This window comes from Opisthocomus hoazin, chromosome 21, assembly GCF_030867145.1.
Source record: "Opisthocomus hoazin isolate bOpiHoa1 chromosome 21, bOpiHoa1.hap1, whole genome shotgun sequence".
NCBI lineage: Eukaryota > Metazoa > Chordata > Aves > Opisthocomiformes > Opisthocomidae > Opisthocomus > Opisthocomus hoazin.
Window position 1 is genome coordinate 8,679,847 of NC_134434.1, and position 19,990 is coordinate 8,699,836.

General features: G+C 71.4%; 1 protein-coding gene across 5 annotated transcripts; it reads left to right on the forward strand.

The window, feature by feature from the left end:
- The first annotated feature begins 121 nt into the window (after positions 1-121).
- CYTH1 (cytohesin 1) lies at positions 122-17,900 on the forward strand. Of its 5 annotated transcripts, none has more exons than XM_075440735.1 (13): positions 122-207; positions 9,099-9,181; positions 10,298-10,362; positions 11,078-11,144; positions 11,316-11,434; positions 11,949-12,029; positions 12,122-12,234; positions 12,304-12,452; positions 12,554-12,665; positions 15,476-15,552; positions 15,848-15,919; positions 16,203-16,357; positions 16,624-17,900. In XM_075440735.1, the coding sequence occupies exons 1-13, from the start codon at positions 186-188 to the stop codon at positions 16,700-16,702; spliced, it is 1,194 nt and encodes a 397-aa protein (XP_075296850.1). In that variant the 5' UTR covers positions 122-185; the 3' UTR covers positions 16,703-17,900. The 5 variants fall into 5 exon arrangements, with proteins under 5 accessions (XP_075296850.1, XP_075296848.1, XP_075296849.1 ...); XM_075440733.1 differs by lacking the exon at positions 122-207 and adding an exon at positions 4,111-4,520; XM_075440734.1 differs by lacking the exon at positions 122-207 and adding an exon at positions 6,456-6,517 and having other exon boundaries at positions 12,554-12,666; positions 15,474-15,552.
- The last annotated feature ends 2,090 nt before the right edge of the window (positions 17,901-19,990 follow it).

Genomic DNA, 19,990 nt, shown 5'->3' on the forward strand with positions numbered 1-19,990 from the left:
CCGGCGGGGGCGGGGCGCTGCCGCCGCGGGCAATAAATGGACGGTTGTTTGTCACCCGGGCTCGAAAGGGGGCGTGGCCGCTGCGGGGGGGCGGGGCTTCTTGGCACCGCCCGCGTCACGTGCCGCCGGCCCTGGCGGCCTGGGCGCCCTCGTCAGGCGGGCGGGGCCGGAGCGGCGGCGCCGGGATGGAGGAGGAGGGCGGCTACGGTCAGCGGGGCCGGGCGGGGCGGGGGGAGCGCCCGGGGGCGGCGGGGTCCGCACCGGGCCGGGGGCGGTGGGGCGGGGCCCGGTGTGCGCAGCCGGCCGGGGCGGGCCGTGATCCGCGGGGGGGAGGGGGGGGTCCCGGTGGGGCGGCCGCGGCTCTCCCGGGGGGGTGGTGGGGGGTGTTCGGGCCGCGCCGCTGCCGGGTTGGTGAGCGGGGTCTCCGGGCCGGGGCGAGGGGCGGCGGGACCCCCGCCCGCGGGTGACAGCGGCTGCTCGCCCACGCGCGGCCTCCGCGGCACCGGCCGGGCGCGGCCCGGGGGCGGGGGAGGAAGCGCCGGGAGGAAACCGGTGCCACGGGCAGCGCGGGAGGGGCCCCCTGCCCCCCACCCCACCCCGAGCCTTCCCGGGGCTCAGCCCCCGCCTGTCCCGGCTCAGGCCATGCCCGCGGTGTTGGTGCTGCCGGGCTCCGGGACCCGCTGCCCTTGGAGCTGGTGCTGCCAGGACCCGCTGCCTGCGGTGCCGGTGCTGCTCGGTTCCAGGACCCGCCGCCCGTGCGCCCTCCCTCTGCCGCTCGCATTTCGTATTCAGCGCTGCCTCTGCGCCCGTCTGCGCTCGGGCGCTGCAGCCCTGATCGGCAGGCTCGCGTCGCTGGTGTGCGTTGGGCGTCTCGCAAACCACCCCAGCCCGGGATCGCGTCTGCTGGGCGCGGGAGCACCCGGGGCCCGCTGCCGGGGGGGCCGAGCAGGGCGAGGTGCCTGGGGGCTGCAGGGCCCCTCTCTCACGCGGGCAGATCGCTGCCCCGCTTGCCATCGTCCGGGTCCGCAGAGCGTTCCCTCCAAGCGCCCAGGAGCAGGACCGGGCCCGGGGATGCTGCCTGTGCCCCAGCCCTCTGGGGCAGGCTCGGCTGGGTCAGGTTTTCTGGGCGAGGACTTTGCTGAGAGGGCGGCTGGAGCCTGTCTGGGTGAGATCTGAAACCAAGGTCCCAGCTCTGCGAGCCGCACTGGTGACCGCTCTCCCGGGAGCCGAGGTCACCCGGGCGCCACTGCTGCGGGTGACGGTGCTGCTGGCGGCAGCGCTGGCTCAGGGGCTGGCGTCCTGCCTGCCGCGGTGTTCGGTGCCGCTGGTGAGCGGCTGCTGCTCCACGCCGGGAGCGACTGCGCTCGGCAGCGGGGTGTTTGCCCTGCGAGGTGAGGCGCAAGTGCCTGGCGCTGCTGCTGCGCGGCCTGGCACGGGCGCTGTTGGATGCGGCCCATCAGCGGGAGAGCGCTGCAGGGAGCGATTCTGTGGGCAGCCGCTCGCCGCTTCCCAGAATCACCTGGAAGACGTCCCGGGCCGTCTGGCAGCACCACGAACTGCCCGTCACCACGCCGCGGAGTCACAGGGCCAGCAGCACCGCCGCCTCCAGGTCCTCCCCGCTGTCCATGCTGCGGGGACATCGTGACCTGCAGCCTTGCCGAAGCCCTGGAGCTCTGCTGGCTGGGCAGAGGCCTTGGCGTGGTGGGAGCCCGGCGGGGAGGCTCGTGCTGGTGGGGTTGTGCTGACGCCACTGTCTGCCCCGTGCCACACGGCCCCTCTCCAGCCGTCTGCCTCGGCAGAGAGCAAATCCCAGGCGAGCAGCTGGAGGCACAGATGTGGGCTCCCCCCGCTGCCGCCGGGGCCTGGGGCCGCGCTCCCACCCCTGCCCAGCATCACCCTTGGGGATGGCGGTGAGACCGATGGACCAGAGCTGACTGAGCGCGGCAGTGCGAGGGCCCACGGCTCTGGACAACGAGGCGGCCATGTCCTGGTGGGGAACTGGCCCAGCTGCTCCTGCCATGCCGAGCTGCAGCACCAGTGAGCAGCCTGCCGCGGGGAGCCCCGGCCCGTCCCGGCACCGTGTCCCGAGCCGGGCCCAGCCCCAGGGCAAGGGATTGGGCAGCACCGGTAATCCTGCGGCACCCGAGGGATTACCGCTTGCTCTGCCCGGGGGATTAAGGGATTTCTCTAAGCAGGGCTGATGCAGCCTCCCACAAAGCGGCTTGTGCCTGGAGGTCTCGCTGTCTGGGGCGGGATGCCCGGTGCCAGGTGGGCTGTGCGAGGTGCGGGAGATCCCCAAAGAGGGGTGGGCTCTCGGGCCCCCCCCCGGCAGGGTGGGGGTCCCCACCTGGGGGTCCCAGCCCTCTCCCTGCTGCTGGCCCGCACAGCCCGGTTTTGCTGGCGGGCCCCTTGGCGCGGGCTCAGCGGGTTCGGAGGCAGCACCTCTGCTCCGAGGGGTCTGGGGTAGGGGGCACGCACCAGCCCTATCCCCTGCATGGAGCTGGGGTGAGTTGCTGGGCTGGGGGAGCGGCTCCTCCACGGGGCCCTGGGGCTCCTGGGGGACAGCGCAGGGATGGCACCAGCTTGGAGAGCGGGGCTGGGGGCTGCGGCCGGCAGGGCTCCGGCAGCGTGTGTTGGGCAGCGGCAGGTAGCTGGTTCCTCCCAAGATGTTTGGGAGCAGAGCACGGTCAGCCACGCTGCTGCCACTCAGCAGTTACTCGGCGGGGACACAGCGGGGCCCGCGTCTCCCTCAGCAGTTGTTTCAGCCCGTCTGAGCACCGGGCTGTCGCGGCTGGGCGGGGGTCCAGAGTTTCTGCTCTGGGCCCGAGGGCGGGGGGAGGCTGCTCTCCGGGGCCCTGCTTTCCGGCGCGCAGAGGATCAGGCCCAGAGCTGCGGTTAACCTGATGCCGGGGTGTTTGTAAACACCCTGCTGCACCCAGGCAGGGTGTGAGGATCGAGGCGGCGGCCGGGTTGCGCAGCGTGGGAGATACCGCCTGGCCCTGCCTCAAGCCAGCTGGAGCACCCACGGGTGCCCTGGCCGCGCGGGGGTTTCTCCAAATGCCGGTCCAGGCTCCGGGCAGGCGCTTGCCACACCACGTCCTGGCTCAGCCCCACCATCCCCCAGCTCCTCTCGCCAGCCGTTTCGCACCCTGGCGATGTGGCAACCACCGCTTCGGCCCTGGGGAAAGGGGAAGTGGTGCCGAAACCAGCAGGTCGGTCACGTCAGCAGCGAGCGCCCGGCTGCCCTCGCAGCCCCGCGAGCTGCCCTTCTCCTCCGCCTTTCCTCCCGTCTGCAGCCATGCTGCTCCGGCACACCAGGGTCCCCCCTGCCCCGCACCCTCCAGCCAGCGAGGGCAAGGGCGGCTTCCTCCCGGCGTGCCCTTCCCCGCTGCCGCCCCGTCAGGGCTCCAGCCTGCCCGGCTCCCGTTTCTCCTGGCTCAGCGCGTCCCAGCGCTTGCTGGCGCAGGCGAGCGGAGCTTGCTGGCTCCTGGCAGCCGGGCTGGCCGCAGGACGTGGCCTCGTGCCCCGACAGGCTCTGGGGTTTGTTACTCACAGCTGAGCCCTGTGCTCAGGGATCGCTCCTGTGTTGAGGGAAGGAGCTGTCGGTCTGGTTTGGGTTAGGTCAGCGCCTGGGGGGCTGGGGGGACGCAAGGGCTGGGCCTTTCCCCAGCTCTGCAGCTGCCTCTGAGGTGGAGATCTGGGGCAGGACCCCCCCAGTTCCTGCTGCAGAAGCCCCCCGTGCCCCAGGCCTGCGGCAGAGCGGGCGGCGCAGCCGTTGCTGCCAGGGCATGCCCGGAGCTCAGCCGTCTGGCCGGCGTCGCCGGGGGCTGGCAGCGGGCCTGCCCATGCGCGGCACGTGGGGCACGCTGAGCCTGCCGGCGCTGTGCTGGGACCTGGGCGCTGTGCCCCACGAGCGGGGGCCGCGGCGGCACCCCCCGCTCCCCGCGCCTCGCCGGAGCCGCCTTGTCTCTTGGTGCACCTTCCCGTATGCAGCGCTGGTTGCTACGCGACCGCCGGCTCCTGATGCTTAATGCTCTAATACGGAGGGATAAAGCCACTCTAAAAATACCCCGCTGCTGGCCCCCCGCGGGGGAAAGGGGGCTGGGGGGGTCAGGCGGCCCGGGACGGGGGGGCTGCCAGGGACTTCCCAAACTCCCCGTCCTCCAAGTGGCTTTGAGCCGCCGGCCGGAGCACCGGGAGCGGAGCTGGTGTGCAGGCACGGAGCGGCGGGGATTGGCTGGGGCTGGCGCGTGGGCTCCTGCGGCTGGAGCTCCCCTGCCAGAGCCGCCTTCCCCGGCTCCAGCCGAGCGGGGAGTCCTCCAGCTCCCCTGCCTGCACCCTGCACGCGGGCCCTGGCACCCGGCCTCCTGCCGCCGAGCCACCCAGCGCCTGCCCGGCCTCGCCTGCCCCGTCGGACCCGGCAGCGTCCTGCACCGGCCTCTGCAGCATGGGGACGGTCAGCGAGCTCTGTGCCTCCAGCTTCCAGGCCTTCCTCTGCCCCTCGGTGGCTGCCAAGCCAGGTAGGCGCTTCGTGCCCTCCCCTCTGCTCGCCTGGGTTCCCCGTCCCCGTGGCAGACGTGGCAGTGCCCGCAGCTCCGGCTCCATATGGCTCCTGCCGCCGGCGGCACAGACCGTCCTCGCCGCCTCGCCGCCTCCGTCCCCCGCGCACAGCCGGCCTCCGCAGGCTCGGGCCGCTGCAAGCGCTGAGCCCCGGCAGGATGGTCAGGCGCTGGGCTGCCTCGCGCGGCTTTGCCCCGTGCCAGGGCGAGCACGGCGTCGGGACCGGGGTGCTCGGGAGCCGCTGGCAGCGGCCGTGGGGAGGAAGCCCCCAGCCCGGTGCGGCTGCGACAGGTCCTGCCCCAGCCCCTCGAGCCCTGCGGTGGGCGATGCGCAGCCAGCGTGTGTGTGGCTGCGAGCACAGCTCGGGGCGTTTCTCTGCAAACCCCGATCTGCGCAGGGCAGCCCAGCGCCTGCTGCACTGGGGCTGCTGGTGGGGACTGGCCGCCCGCGCAGACTGCCGCTGTCTGGGGGTGGCTGTGCCTGGGGGTGGCTGTGCCTGGGGGTGGCTGGTGGTGCGAGGCCTCCGGCCGGCCCTGCGCCCTGCTGAGGCCGAGCAGCAGCCGGCTCGGCTCTGCCTGAGGCCCAGCGCAGTGAACGGTGCGGAGAGCAAGCACGGTGCCAGCCGGGCTGCGCTCCCGCTCGGTGTGTAGGGGCATGGCCAAGCTGGCGCTCGCCTGGCCACGCCGCGTGCGGGGGCTCCGTGCGTGGGGATGTGGGAGCCTGGAGCTGCCGGGGAGCGAGGCAGCGGCCGTGGACGTGGGTTCCCTGCCAGGCTCTGGGCACGGGGGTGACGGGCAGGGCAATGCCGAAGCGGCACGAGGGCCCTGGCTGGCTGCGGGCGCAGGGCCCGGCCGCCTGGGAGGGTCTTTCCTGCAGCCGCCCGTCCCCAAACCCTCCTCCTGACGCGCCTCGGCCGTCGGTGGGGAAGGACAGGGCTGATGCAACCCAGGATGCGCACGCGGCGCGGTGAAAACAGGATGTGGTGTGCTGAGGCGGGCAGGAAGTTTCTGGGGGCCCCCCGGGCCCCCCAGCCGCGGGCACGGCAGGAGCGGGCAGCACTCTGGGCTCGTCCCCGTCGTCTGCCTGAACCCAGTGCCTCTGCCCCTCCGGCGCGGTGTGGGCCGGCGGGAGGACCGGCCGGCACTGCAGCGCAGCGGGGGGCTGAAGGGCTGGCGGGAGGCTTCCGAAGCCCCCATCCTCCCCTCGCTCTGCAGCCGGCGTGCCGGGGGCCGTTCCTCCATCTCACGCTGTCAAGCAGGATTTAGCTGAGTCAAGGTGGCCGAGGCTCACGCGGCCTCGCCAGGCAGCTGACGGCAGCATGGGGACTTGCGGGGGGTTTGCTCCCGCTGCAGGCACGGCCCCCCGGCCCCTGCCACGCGGTGGTCCCGCACGGAGCGGTGGGGTCCATGCAGGCACCCCAGAGCAAGGGGGCAAGGCAGTGGGGAGCAACCTCACACCAGGGCAGCATCGCTCCTGGCCTGGCTCGTGATCCCCGTGCTGGTCCCGTGAGCTGCCGGGGAGGCTGCGGAGGCGGCCGGCACCAGTGGTCCCCACAGCCCTCCCAGTGCTTCCCGGGCTCGGTCCCTGGGCCGGCAGTGGGGCGGTGGGGGCAGGGTCAGGGGTCGGCTGGGGTGGGGGCCCCGCTGATGGAGGGGACCCCCGCGATGCTGCAGCGAGCTCGGTGGGCCGGGCCGAGCGCGGGCGGGCAGCCCCCAGCCCCCGGCGCCGGCCTGCCCGGGACCCCCGGCCCGGGACCCCCCCGGCTCCCGCCCGGCCGGCAGCGGAGGGGTTAAGGCGGCGGCGGCCCGGGGCTGGCTGCGGCGGGGCCGGGCGGGGCCGGGGCCGCTCCCGGGGCCTCTCCCGGGGCCGCCCCGGCGCTCATTGGCGCGGCGCGGCCCTGACTCACCGGGAGCGCCGGGAGCCCGGTCCGCCATGGTGCTGCGGGCGGGGGGCGGCGGTGAGCGCGGCGCGGGGGCGGGCGGGGGCGGGGGGCGGCTCCGAGGCCGCTGGGGGGGGCGAGCGCGGGGGGCGAGCGCGGCCTCTGCGCATGGCGGGGGCTTCGCGCTGGGCACGGCAGCGCTGGGGGACGTTCTGCTGTCACTGCTGCTGCCACTGCTCCCGCTGCCCCCACTGCTGCTGCTGCTTCCACTGCTGCTCCCACTGCTCCCGCTGCTGCTCCTACTGCTCCCCTGCTCCTGCTGCTGCTGCTGCCCCCGCTGCTCCTCCTACTGCTCCCCTGCTCCTCCTACTGCTCCCCTGCTCCTGCTGCTGCTGCTCCTGCTGCCCCCACTGCTGCTGCTCCCGCTGCTGCTCCCACTGCTGCAGCTGCTCCCAGCTGCCACAGGCCCAACAACCCCGGTCAGACGGATGGACCCTCCCGGTGCCCCTTGCTGCCCTCCTGCTGACCCTGTGCGGGGTCCCTGGGCCCGGCTGCCGGCAGCAGGAGCTGCGGGAGCCCCTGGGCCCCCTGCGCTGGGCCCTCGTGCTGGCAGGGAGCCGGGCTGGGGTCCCGCAGTCCCTGTGGGTGGCTGTGGCCCAGCTCCTGTGCCGGGATGAAGCCGGGGCAGCGAGCACCTGCTCCGGCCTCCCTTCCCCTGCAGCCCGCGGCGAGGCTCGCTGGCCTCGGGAGCCGTTTGGTCTCCGCTCGGCGCTGCGGGCTGGGTGTTAGCGCGCTGGGGAAGGGTTAATGCCCTCTTCCTTCCCCAGAAAAGCTCTTGCGTCTGGGGTTTCTCTTCCTCCGGCTGTTGCTGACATGGCTGGGCTGGTGTCACGAGTGCTCGCCCTCCACCGCAGCAGCGCAGGCGGGGAGGGACCTTCCCAGGCTCCGGTACAGACCCGCCGGCCTCTCCGCCCTGCAGCATCTTGTCCTCTGCTGCGCCTGCCCCGGGGCCTGCCAGCACCCCTGCCCAGGGGGAGCCACGCTGCTGCTGCTGGGGCTCGCTTTGCTGGCTCCAGCCTCCAGCCCTCGGCCGGCTCACCTCGGGGCAGGTGAGCCAGCCTGGCTCCGAATTTCACCTCCCCTGCGGCCGTGGTGGGGCGGGAGGGTCCTGCAGTGCCCACTGCAGCCCGGGGACTCCGAGGTTTCTGTGTCTGGCAACGGGCTGCGATGCAGCTCAGCCCTCCGCAGCCGGGCTGGGCGTGCCGGGTGCCCTGGGCGCCGCGCAGGGGGGTGAGCGCCTGCAGGAACGGCTCTGGGGCACATGAGAGGTGCTTGGACGTAAGGCAAGGCCTCCGATATTTGAAGTTTAAATGACTTTCAGCCTGGTGCTGCGGGCTGGGTTGTCTGGTTCACACTGCCCAGCGTCGGAGGCTGGAAGTGCTGGGAAGCGTTGCTGCGGTGCCTGGAGGGACGGTGTCGCAAGCCGAGGCTGCCTCCGGCCTTGGTGCGGGGGGGGATTTTTGCGAAGGAGGAAGCTTGTCAGAAAGCCCGAGCGCAGCCAGGAAAGTGCTGAGCTCAGAGATTCGGTTTGCGTCGTCGCGATTGCCCCAGGGGCGCGTGCGGCTCCCACGGGGGAGGCGGCCGTTCGGGGAGAGCCGATGGGCGGCCGAGGACGGCGCCGGTCCGAAGGCCGTGGCGTCCCTGGGTGCTGGTACGGGGTGGGCGGCCGTGCTGGGGACGCTCCGGGTGGGTCGGGGCTGGTGGTAGTGGTGGCCTGGAGACCGCGGCTGCGCGCGGGGCCTCGGCAGAGCGGAGCGGTGATGTTGGAGGAGCCCCTGCAGGCTCCTGTCCCCGGCACCCCCAGGGCAGAGGCGAGCCAGGGGGACGGGAGGGAGCAGGGATGGGGTGCTGTGTTGCTGCGGAGCGGGAGGTCACGCGCCGGGGAGCAGCAGGAATGTCCCGGGAGCTGCTGGGCTCCGGAGCGAGGGGGGGTGAGCGGTGGCCTGGGGGTGGTGTGGGGGTGGGGGTGCCTGGCTGCAGTGGGGTGATGGGGAGCTGACAGGGTGCAGGTGAGTTTGTCCGGAGGGTGCACCCGCTCCGGGCCCTGGCTCGGAAGGAGGGATCCAGCGCAGAGGGGGCTGCGAGGGCGGCAGGAGCTGGTTTCCACTGGGGCTGGCCCGGTGCGGCAGAGCCACCTGCGGGTCTCCAGGTCCCTGCAGAACCCGGTGCCATGGGGCACAGCAGGGACCAGGACAGGCACCGGCACTGGCTCGGCTGGGGTAGAGCGGAGTTAAACGGGACTTGCCGGGACCAGGGGTCAGAGCCCTGGAGCTGGACCAGGGGCCGTGCCAGTCCTCGCTGCCCAGCCGCCGCGGGCTGAATCAGCAAGAGCCGACGGTGCCCGGCTCCCCCGCTGCAGCCGCTGCCCGGCCGGGCGATGCCCTGGCCTCGCATTCCGCGCGTGCCGGCGGTGGCACTTGGCCGCTGTGTGGGGCCGGGGGGACTGCTCGCCCACCCGGCGGCTCCGGGCACCCGGCAGCTCCCCATCCGAGCTCCTGACGGGCCGTGGGCTGCCAGCTGGGAGCAGAGCCTGTGCCTGGAACCTGCCGGGGACGATTGCCATGGCCACGCGCGCTGACCTGTCCATGTCTCTGCTCAGTGCCCAGTGACCTGACCCCGGAGGAGTGCCAGGAGCTGGAGAACATCCGCCGCCGCAAGCAGGAGCTGCTGGCTGACATACAGGTGTGACGCTGAGGGCCACCGCCTGCCTGCACAACTCCCTTGTCCTGGGCACGGCAGCCTCGTGCCAGGGGCTGTCCCCTGGGAAGCAGGGGACAATCTCCCTGCCACTGGGCAGGGTCCCTGCAGCCCCATCCAGGGTCCCTCGCCCCGCTGCTGGGACAGGGCAGGGTGGCCCGGGGGAGGCGGGGAGCACAGGCTGTCCGTAACGGCCGTGGGATTGGGGTGCAGTGCCCCAGACCTGCAGAGCCTGGGCAGGAGCAGCCCAGCCAGGGCCGTGGGTCGGGTTTGTGCCCCTGTCCCCTTTCCTGGCCAGCTCCTGGCCCCTCGCAGCCCGGGGGGCTCTCGGGAACCTTCAGGCGCAGGAGATGAGAGCTGCTGGGACCGCAGGGTGAGCTGGGCAGACGGCAGCGGCCGCTGCAGGGAGCCTGCGATCTGCCGCCCCGCTGCCCAACTGCACCGCCTCTGCGGGGCTGGGGCTGGGGTCCCGGGGAAACGGGCCCGGGCTGAGGCAGCCGCAGCTTCTCCTTGCGCCCTGCAGAGCTCCGGGCCGTGCGCTCGTGCCATTCCCTGCGGCCCAGGGCACCGGCGTCGCCGTGCCAGCCCCTTCCTGGCACGGGCAGGGACTGTGTGTCTGGGCCAGGCCACTGCCCTGGCAAGCGACCGCGAGGCCAGTGCTCATCTGGGACACTCATCAGCCGTGTCCCTGATTAAGGCAGCAGAGGCTAATTACGGCCACATGCTGGGCACGATCTAAAAGGATTAGGGGGTAATTTTGTTAACCTCTGAATCTCTTCCTTCCTGCAGGCTCGCAGCATGGCGATGCCGCAGGGGGATTAGCAGCGGGGCGCAGCCAACCCCCTCCACGAGTGCCCCCCCCCCCCCGAGCTGGTTCAGCCCCGGGGCAGCTCTCGGGGTGGGAAGGAGGGGAGGAAGGAGAGGCTGCCAGGGCGTGCTGCGGGAATGGCCCTGGAGCCTGCTCCTGCCTCCTGGAGCCGCGGGATGCCCTGCCTGCTCTGGGAAGGGGGACGGAGGGGCAGTCCTGGCTGGTGGCCGGGGGGCTGGAGGGTCTGGGAGGGCGGGAGGCAGCTCCTTTCTCAGCGTGCTCTCTCCCCTCAGCGACTGAAAGATGAGATAGCAGAAGTGACGAATGAGATCGAGAACCTGGGGTCCACGGAGGAGAGGTGAGTCCTCTGCTGTCGCAGGGTCCCGGCAGAGCCTCTGCTGAGCCCCCTCCCCTGGGTGCTGGCTTTCTCGGCTGCGGAGCGGTGCAGCCCCATCCCGTGGGTGCTGGTGGCTTTCCCAGGCACTCTGAATTCCGTGGAGCGGTAGCCGGGTCCCAGGCTGACCTGCTGCTCCAAAGGTCTGTTTTTCCAGGCCTCAGCCCCTCTGTCTGGCCGCAGCGACTTTGTCGGACTTTGTTATTCTGAGCTGGCGCAGGCGGTGCCAGCCTGGGATTAGGGGCTCCCGGCAGCCGGCGGGAGCTGACTCCCAGCATCGTTTCCAATCACCCGCTGGGGCATGAAGGCTGTCACCCTCACGCTGGCCCCACTGGGACATGAAGGCTGCTCTCCCCAGAGCCCCGCCGCACCCAGCCTCCCCCTGTGCAGGGGGCCCTGCCGGGACGCTGTGCCCGGCACCCCTTCTGCGCGGGGTGACCCCATGGGGGGCCGAGAGCAGCCCCGTGCCGCTCTGCCGCGGCGTGGGGCAGAGCCGTGGAGCGGTGTGCCAGCTTCGCCCCGCGCAGGCTTGGCACGGGAGCCCTGGCCGCCTGGAAGCTGCTCGGCTCCCGTTGGGTCCGGGCTGACCCCCGCCGCGGTGGTCTGCCCGGGGGCGAGGGGCCGGGCAGGGGGCAGCCGCGTCCCTCCTGGGCGCTCAGAGCTGCTGTGTGCCGCACAGGAAGAACATGCAGAGGAACAAGCAGGTGGCCATGGGCAGGAAGAAGTTCAACATGGATCCCAAGAAGGTACTGCGGGGTGCGCAGGGTGGGGAGCGGGGCAGTTCACCGGCCCGTCTGGGGCCACGCCGGGCTCGGCCACCTCGCAGCCCAGAGGGCTGGCTGCCCGCCGGGGCCATGGCCGGGGCTGGGGGGCAGCGGGCGGGCTGGTGGGGTCAGCAGCACCTCGTACCGCTCCAGGGCATCCAGTTCCTGATCGAGAACGACCTGCTGAAGAACACGTGCGAGGATATCGCGCAGTTCCTGTACAAGGGAGAGGGCCTCAACAAGACGGCCATCGGTGACTACCTGGGCGAGAGGTGCGCTGCCCTGGGGCGGCTCCCGGGGCGCCTGGGCTCTTGCCGCCGGGGAGACGGGACGCCGCGCGCCTGGAGCTGACGGGGAGCTGGGGGGCACAGGGGGAGCTGGGGGGGCTACACGGGGAGCTGGGGGCTACACAGGGAGCTGGGGGGGCTACACAGGGAGCTGGGGGGCACAGGGGGAGCTGGGGGGGCACAGGGGGAGCTGGGGGCTACACGGGGAGCTGGGGGGGCACAAGGGGAGCTGGGGGGGCTACACGGGTAGCTGGGGGGCACAGGGGGAGCTGGGGGGGCTACACGGGGAGCTGGGGACCCGGAGTGCCAGGGCCAGCTCTGGGGCTGTTCGATCCATGGCTGGCGCTTGTTTGTGTGCAAACAGCCCGGGACTCGAGCGGGGGCGGCTGCAGGTGTCCCCCCACAGACGAGCGGAGCCTGGAGGGGGTGGGGGGGCGCGGGGCTGCTCGGCAGTCACAGGACTTGCTGATCAGGCGTCCCTCGTGCTCTGTTCCCGCAGGGACGAGTTCAACATCCAAGTCCTGCATGCCTTCGTGGAGCTGCACGAGTTCACCGACCTCAACCTCGTGCAGGCGCTGCGGTGAGCGAAGGGGCCGGGAGCCGGGCTGTGTCCCGGCGGGGGGCTGGAGGGCGCGGGGGTCCTGGAGCCGCGCGACGCCTCGCTCTCCGCAGGCAGTTCCTGTGGAGCTTCCGGCTGCCCGGGGAGGCGCAGAAGATCGACCGGATGATGGAGGCCTTCGCCCAGCGGTACTGCCAGTGCAACCCCGGCGTCTTCCAGTCCACAGGTGAGCGCGGGCCCCGGCCCCCCTCCCCGGCCCCCCTGCCTCGCGGCTGACTCCCCTCTGCCCCTGCAGACACCTGCTACGTGCTCTCCTTCGCTATCATCATGCTGAACACCAGCCTGCACAACCCCAACGTCAAGGACAAACCCACAGCGGAGCGCTTCATCGCCATGAACCGGGGCATCAACGATGGGGGGGACCTACCTGAGGAGCTGCTCCGGGTGAGGGCTGGGACGCGGAGGGGCCAGGGCTGGGCTGCGGGGCCGGCGTCCCACAGGGCTCCGGGGCAGAGCGGAGCTGACTCCACGTATTGTTGTACCAGAACCTCTATGAGAGCATCAAGAACGAACCCTTCAAAATCCCCGAGGACGATGGCAATGACCTGACCCACACCTTCTTCAACCCTGACCGGGAGGGCTGGCTCCTGAAGCTGGGTGAGTGCTGGCAGCCGAGCAGACGTGGCCCAGGGAGGAGCTGGGCTGTGGGTGCGATGCCCCTGGGCTGCGTGCGCCTCGCCTGCTGGCCTGGCTCCTCGGAGCATGGCCCTGTGGAGGGGCAGGAGGCTGGAGATGGGGGCACAGCCCCCATGGGGAAGGCGTCCGGAGGTCCAGCAGCCCTCTGTCTTCCCTGGGCTGGTCAGCAGGAGCGGACTCGCAGCTGATGAGGCCCTGCCATGCGGCTGGGTGGGCATCCCGGGGGATTCTGCCTCTACACTGGGCCAGCCCTGGGGTGCAGAGCTGGTACCGGGGTCCGGTGTTGGAGCATAGAGACCACAAGGCCCTTCTCGTCACCAAGTCACAGCGGGGTCCTGCCGGAGCAGGCCCCCGGGAGCGAGCGGCGAGCTGCCCCAGGCTGCGTGCGTCCCCCGCTCCATGCCACAGAGCAGCCCCTGCCTCACCTCCCCACAGCATTATCCCCTCCGCATCCCGGCTCCCGTGCAGGCAGCGTGCATGGCATCCCCGCTGCACAGCCCGGCTGGCGAGGCCAGCGAGCCCGCCCCACGCCCTGGCTCCTGTGGCTTCTCCTTCGGCAGCTCTGGGGAACCCTCTGCCCGGGTTAAACGAGGGGGGACGACGGGGTGCTGGCAGGAGCGGGGGCTGCTGGGGGCCTTTCCCTGGGGCTCTCGCTGGGGTCGGGGCTCTGTCCTCTCACTGGGGGTGTTTTTGCCATATTGCCACCCCCTCGGGACGGGAGAGGGGCCTTAGCCCCGCACCGTGCCCTGACCGGCACCGAGCCCGGCCCTGGGGCTGAGCAAGGGCCATCTGCCCCCCGACTCTGGGGTGGGGGGACGTGGGGGAGACCCCAGACCGGCCTCTCCTGTCCCTGAGCGAGCCCAGCGCCCCGCTGCTGGCCGTGCCGGGCAGGTCGGCATCCCACCGCCGTCGGGGCTGCGAGTGGCTGGGGAGGCTCAGCCCGCTGGTGGGGCAGGGAGGGACCCCCGGGGAGGCTGTGGGGCGGGGGGAGCCAGGCCCCGTGCCCCAGCCGAGGAGAGCCGTCCCGCAGAGCCACAGCGAGCCAGGGCAGGTTGGCCCCCGCGGTGGTGCCGCCGGCCCCGTCCCTCACGGCTTCCCCGCTGCAGCCCTGCCCCACTGACCCGCGCGGGCGAGGGGGGTTCTTCGGGGTTTCCTCTTTTTATTTTTTTTTTTCCTTTTTTTTTAATTTTCTTTTCTCCCTCATTTGTATGTTTCCATGATTTTGGCTCTTCCTTTCCTTGCCCCCAACTCCAGGAGGTACGTACCCCTCTCCCCGCTCTGCTCACGCCGCTGGGGCTTCGTTTCCTTTTCGTTTTTAATTGCTGGTGATTATTCTCATTGCTGCTGCTGCTAACCACTCGCACCGCCCCGGGGAGCTCGCCTACGAGGGCACAGCACTGCTCCCGATGCCGTCAGTGCAGGAATGTGGGGTGCCAGCCCCGCCAGTGCCGAGCGCTCCCCCAGACCTGCTGGTCCCCTCCGCTGCCCTGGGCACCCCGCGGCCCGGGGATGGACGGGGCCATGGCCGCCTCTTGCCCAGCCGCTTTGCCGTGTTCGCAGGCAGCTCGCCCGGCTGCAGCGGGTCTGCCACGAGGGATGGGGACAGGGCTGGGGTGTTCTTGGGAAGGGTCCTCGCCCGTGTGGGGGGTCGGGGGTGCCGAGTGCCTGGAGCTGGGTGGGAGCAGGCAGGAGCTGCCTGCGCAGAGCCCTGTGCCGTGCCGGGGGCTCGTGGCAGTCCCCGTGCCAGGTGCCGGCGCTGCCCCGGCTCCACTGCCTGCAGCCCCCGGTGCCAGGGAGCGTTGGTGCGGTGCCGTGCGGCTCTGCTGGCCCTGTCCAAGCCCACTGAGTCCTGCACCCTGCGAGCCCCAAACCCGGGGCTCCTCCTGCGCTCCCCTGCGCTGGCGCGTGGCCCACTCCCGCCCACAGCCCCGGGACAGGAGGTGGCCCTGGGGGGTCCGGGGGCCAGAGAGGGTCAAGCCCCCGGTGTTGGGGTGGGCTTGGCTGGAGGGGGCAGAGGAGGCTTTTGCTCTGGGCAGTGCTGGCCCCAGCACGGCTCTGGGGCAGGGACGGGTGGGCGGCTGGCTGGCGGGGGGAGCAGGGGGCATGGGGCCTTGGCAGGGGAGCGGGGAGATGAGCATGGCCCCAGCGCACACGGTGCCTCCTCGCATCTGTGCCAGCTCTGGGCAGCACGGCCTGGGTGCTGGTCCCACGGTGGCCGCTGCGATGGCCGGAGCACGCTGGCGCGGTGGAGGGGGAGCCGGGCCCAGGGGTGTGAGCGGTCGCTGAGCCCGGGGAGCGGCTTCTCCCTCTGCGGTGGCGGCTGTGAAACTCCCTCCGACCAAAACTCCACGAGCCGCGACCCTGGGCTCGTGCCTGGCATTGGGCTGCGCTGGCCGGGACGCAGCGGGACCGTGGTCGGGGTGAGCAGAGGGTCCCGCGGCCCCCAAGAGCTGCCTGGCTGCGGTGTCCGCTGGCCACGCTCAGTGTTTTCGGGGGGGAATGGGCACAGCGGTCCTGGCCCGGCACCCCCGCCACCCTCCACCTCCATCCTCATCCGTCTGCTTCCCGCTGCTGCTCGTGCCGTGCCCGGCGTGGTGTGTGCTGCCTGCTGCTGCTGCGCCCAGCGCCCGCCGGGCTGCCTGGCTTTGCTTGCGCCCCGGCGCCCGGTGCTTGCCTGCCTGCGTCTGCGGGGCTCCCGCTCTGCCGTCACCTCCGTGCGCCGCGGCCGTGCTCGCCGGGGCTGCGCCCAACCTGCCCCTCTCTGCTCGCAGGAGGCAGGGTGAAGACGTGGAAGCGGCGCTGGTTCATCCTGACCGACAACTGCCTGTACTACTTCGAGTACACCACGGTCAGTGGCCTGGGCTGGGGCAGCGAGGGGCGCGGGTCCCACCCAGCGCTCGGCCGCCTGCACGGCACAGACCGGGTGCAGCGTCCCGGCACGGGGCTGGCCGCTCGCCTCCTGCCACGCCGGGGTGCCGGTGACTGCTGGGGTGCCGGACGCAGCCCCCGGGCCGGGCAGCACGGGGTGCCTGTGCCGAGGGGTGCTGGGAGAGGGGTGCTGCAGCAGCCAGCCCGGCCCGCGGCGTGCCGGTGGGGTTCGGCGGGTCCGGTCTGCAGCTAACGCCTCTGCTTGGCCCCACCAGGACAAGGAGCCCCGTGGCATCATCCCCCTGGAGAACCTGAGCATCCGCGAGGTGGAGGACTCGAAGAAGCCGGTGAGCACTGCAGCAGGGTCCCGCGGGTGCTTTGGGTGGGGAGGCAAAGCCAGGAGGTGCTGCACCCCCTGGGGATGCCCCGGGCGAGGTGAGAGGGCTCTGCAGCGGTCACTGGGTGCAGACCTGGGGCCGTGCTCACCGCGGTGTCCATGGCAGGGCATGCCGGCGCACTGGAGGGTGACAGGCTGTGCCAGGGGAGCTCTTGGTGCTCTGCCTCATCCCCCCAGCCTGGGGTCCCCTTCGGAAGCGGGGGGCTGCCTCTGAACGCTCTCCTCCCTCCCAGAACTGCTTTGAGCTCTACATCCCCGACAACAAGGACCAGGTGATCAAGGCCTGCAAGACGGAGGCGGACGGGCGCGTGGTGGAGGGGAACCACACCGTGTACCGCATCTCTGCCCCGACGCCCGAGGAGAAGGAGGAGTGGATCAAGTGCATCAAGTGAGTGCTCGGAGGAGCCGGGGGCAGGGTGCAGGGCAGGAGCGGGGTGCGGGGCAGGAGTGGGGTGCGGGGCAGGGGCAGGGACCTGTCAGCTGCACTGGAGGGGGGCAGTGCTTCCTGGGCACCCTCTAAAGATGGGGGGCGCATGGGCTTTCCCGGGTGCACAGAGGGACCTGCCCAAGGCCCTGCTGAGCCGGTCAGACCCAAGCCGCCAGCAGCTTTTGCCAGGCTGTGTGGGTAACCAGAGCCCTCGTTCCCCCTGCCAGGGCAGCCATCAGCCGGGACCCTTTCTACGAGATGCTGGCCGCCAGGAAGAAGAAGGTCTCCTCCACCAAGAGACACTAGCAGCCCCGGCTGGCCCCGTGAGGCCGGCGTGCCCCCGGCAGCCCGAGCGTCTCCCCTCACCGGAGGGCTGCGGGGCTGGGGCTGCGCCACAGCCTGGCCCTTGGGGCCCAGGACCCAGCTTCAGCTTCGCAGTTTCTTTACCGTGAGGAGAGGGCACGGGCATCTCGGCAGCTCTGGATCCCCCATCACTGCCCCATCTCCAGGACAGCATCTCCACAGGCTGGAGCTGGGGCAGCGATACCCCTGCGTGCAGGGAGCCCCGTCCTGCGCTGGGCGCGTGTGCCGTCCCCCCTGCTTCGACCAGCCCGGGCACCATGGGCACCCTCCCCGCTCCTGATCCCCCCAGCAAGCGTGCGGCTGCACACGCTGCTGGGACCCCCAGCACCTGCGTCCTGAAGCACTTGGGGTGTCCTGTCGGGGAGGCAAGCAGCTGGTGGTTAGCCGCTGGCAGTTTTGGGGTGCTGCAGGTGCCGGGTTGAAGGGCGGCAGCCCAAGGGTGGCTGGTGGGGCCCCGCGGAGGCACGACTTGGCCCTCGTTGTAGCGGGTTTGGGTCTGTCCTGGGCTTCCCCGTGCTGCCGCCTCGGGCCCTGCCAGCTGTCCCCCGCACCCCGGATGGTCCCCACAGGCACAGGAGGGCTGAGCGGAAGGCAGTTGTCACCGTCACCGCGTGCTGTGGTGGCACATGGGGTGCAGACGTGTCCTCGCCTGGGTGTTGGAGCGCGGCTGAGAGCTCCAGGGTGGCATTGCCCCGGCGTGTCCTCGCAGCGTGATCCCTGCAGCGCGGGGCAGGGGAGGCCATGCCAGGGCTGGCCGTTGTCTCCTCGAGCACGAGCTCTGGCTCTGAGCGGGTGGTGGGACGCGCCAGGGATGGCTGCGGTCGAGGGGGTCCAGCCGGGCTGGGGGCTGCGGACCCCCGCCTCTGCCTTGCAAGCGCCCGTGTCTTGTCCTGTTCCCCCGGCCACCGCGCATGGTCTGGAGAGAGGCGTCTGGATCAGTATTAAGTCTATTTATCAGAGGTGTAAATACTCCTGTATAGTTTTCTCCTTTTAGATTATTTTGTATGTTGGGTCGTTCTGTGCAGAGGTCTCTCCGGAGGGCGGGGGGTGGCAGGATTTTTTATTCTAACTTTTTTTTTTTTTTTGCCACGGCCTTGTGAAGTAGTGCTGAGGACCCGCAGCCAATAAACACTGAAGCGTGCTCAGCCTCCTGTGCTCTGTGTGCGGCTCAGGGTGGGCCGGAGCCCCCGGCCCCCGCCGCCAGCCCCTGCTCTGTGCCCGCCTTTGCGGCCGGGTTCGCACTTCTCCCGCGGTTTCAGTGCCCGGCACCACAGCGATGCCACGTTGGATGACGCTGTCGGCGCTGCAGCCGGCGCGGTCCTGGTCTGAGCCCCAGCCTGCTCCCAGCCAGAGCCTCTCGTTTCTTGGGGTGTTGGGGGTGTTTGCGTGCCTCGTGCCCTCGCCAGCTCCGCTCTGCTCCCCCCGGCCGCCGGGAAGGTGTCTCGGGGACCTTGCCGCGGGGTGGCTGTGCCGGGGTGGGATGGCTCCTGGTCCCGTATCCTGCGTGCTGTGCACGCCTGTGCGGAGAGAGGCCTGGGCCATGGCAGAGCCGGGGCAGCCCCCGCTGCGGCCCCTGCCTGCCTCGTGCCTGGCATGGAACAGCCCTGGGCACCGCGTCGAGAGCCCAGCCACGTGGTGGACCTGTGGGCAAACAGCCCTCGCCGAGGGGCAGGGGACACTGGGCATGGGTGGGGGGTGGTGGGGGGGACAGCCCTGCAGCTCCGAGGCAGTTGGGGCTGCAGCCAGCGTCGGTTGGGCTGGTGCTGGTTGGGGCTGGTGCCGGTGTCGGCTGGGGCTGGTGCCGGCATCGGCTGGGCTGTGGACAGTGGCCGGAGGTGGTTGGAGAGCCGAGGGGTGCAGCAGGGCAGTGGAGCAGTGGGGCCAGGCTGGGGGGTGGTGGGGCTGGGGGGCGGTGGGGCCGGGGGGCAATGGGGCCGGCATGGAGCCGGCAGCCCCTGCGAGGCTGCGGTGTGCAGAGGAAGGCTGGGGGCAGGGGTGGGGACAGCGAGGCAGGTGGAGGGGTTGGGGTGTGGGGTCTGCACAGCCCCCAGCTGAGAGGGGCTTCACCTGCCCCCGCCAGGCGCCGGGGAGCCGAGCCCGGTGATGTCGGCTGCGCCAGACGAGCGGCATGGCTTCCTGGAGAGCTTTGCCACGCTGCTGCTGCGGGTCCGGCCGGACGAGTGGAGCAAGTTCGTGGGCAGCGAGGAGGCCGCGGCCGTGCTGGACGAGTTCTTCAAGCAGCAGGACGTGCTGGAGCTGGGGCTGGGGCTGAGCCCTGCCGGGCAGCTCCTGCCGACCGCTGGCTTCCCACCCGCCCTCAGGGGCAAGGACGTCTACTTCGTGAGGAAGAAGAGGGAGAACATCACCTGGAAGAACTGCCGGAGCGGGCTGCTGGTGGGCGACGTCGGCCCCTCGCCGGTGGAGCAGCTCGGCACCGTGATGGAGGAGGTGGGTCGCCCAGACGGGCGGGCGCTGGGCACAGGCTTGGGACGAGCCAAGCTCCCTGGGCTCGCCGCTGCTGCCTGGACCCCCGCTGCAGGCTGCTGTAGCCGAAACTGAAGGTGGGCTTGAAAAGAAACTAAATTAATAGAAAAAAAATTGCCCCAGGCTCTGGCCCTGGCCTGGTGGTGGCTCCTGACCACCCACCCCACTGTGCTGGCCAAGGTCACAAGCCGGGTTTTCTCCTGGGTCCCAGCTGGATCGCTTGCTCCCGTGGTTTTAAAAACAGCGCAATTCCCCTTTCCCTGTGCCCCACAGCTGGGAAACGTCTGAGTGGATTTCCCTCAAACTTCCCATAAATGTCCCTGCTCAGGGGACTGCCAGCCCAGAGCACCCGAAAGCTGCGTCAGGCCCAGGGCCCCTGCGATTCCTCCTCCTCCTCAGTGCCAGGGGGTTTCAGACGCATGCCAGCCCCTGACCCCACCGGGTGCACTCTGCACCACTCCCAGCCCACGAGAGCTGGGAACCCACCAGAGCATGAGGGGACTCCTGGTCGTGCTGATGAGAAAAACGTCGTCAACCCGCCAGCGGCTGCCGGAGCTGCGGCTGGGCTGGGGCTGTCCTCGGCCGGGCGGCTGCTCCCTGCCCTTGGCAATGGGAGAGCCCGGCCCGACTGAGCCCTCTCCTCCAGGTCGTGGTCCCCCTGCTCCTGAGTGAGGAGAACGTGGCAGGCTGGCCCCGGGGTGGTGGTGGAGGACATCGTGCACCAAGCCCACCAGCTGAAGAACGAGC

What these genes read in the sequence shown, in the direction of transcription:
- CYTH1 (XM_075440733.1), top strand. Translation starts at nt 4,448, where the DNA reads ATGGGGACGGTCAGCGAGCTCTGTGCCTCCAGCTTCCAGGCCTTCCTC. An exon ending in CTGGGGTCCACGGAGGAGAG is followed by an intron (nt 10,363 to 11,077) that starts GTGAGTCCTCTG and finishes TGTGCCGCACAG; the next exon opens with GAAGAACATGCAGAGGAACA. An exon ending in TGGAGGACTCGAAGAAGCCG is followed by an intron (nt 15,920 to 16,202) that starts GTGAGCACTGCA and finishes CCTCCCTCCCAG; the next exon opens with AACTGCTTTGAGCTCTACAT.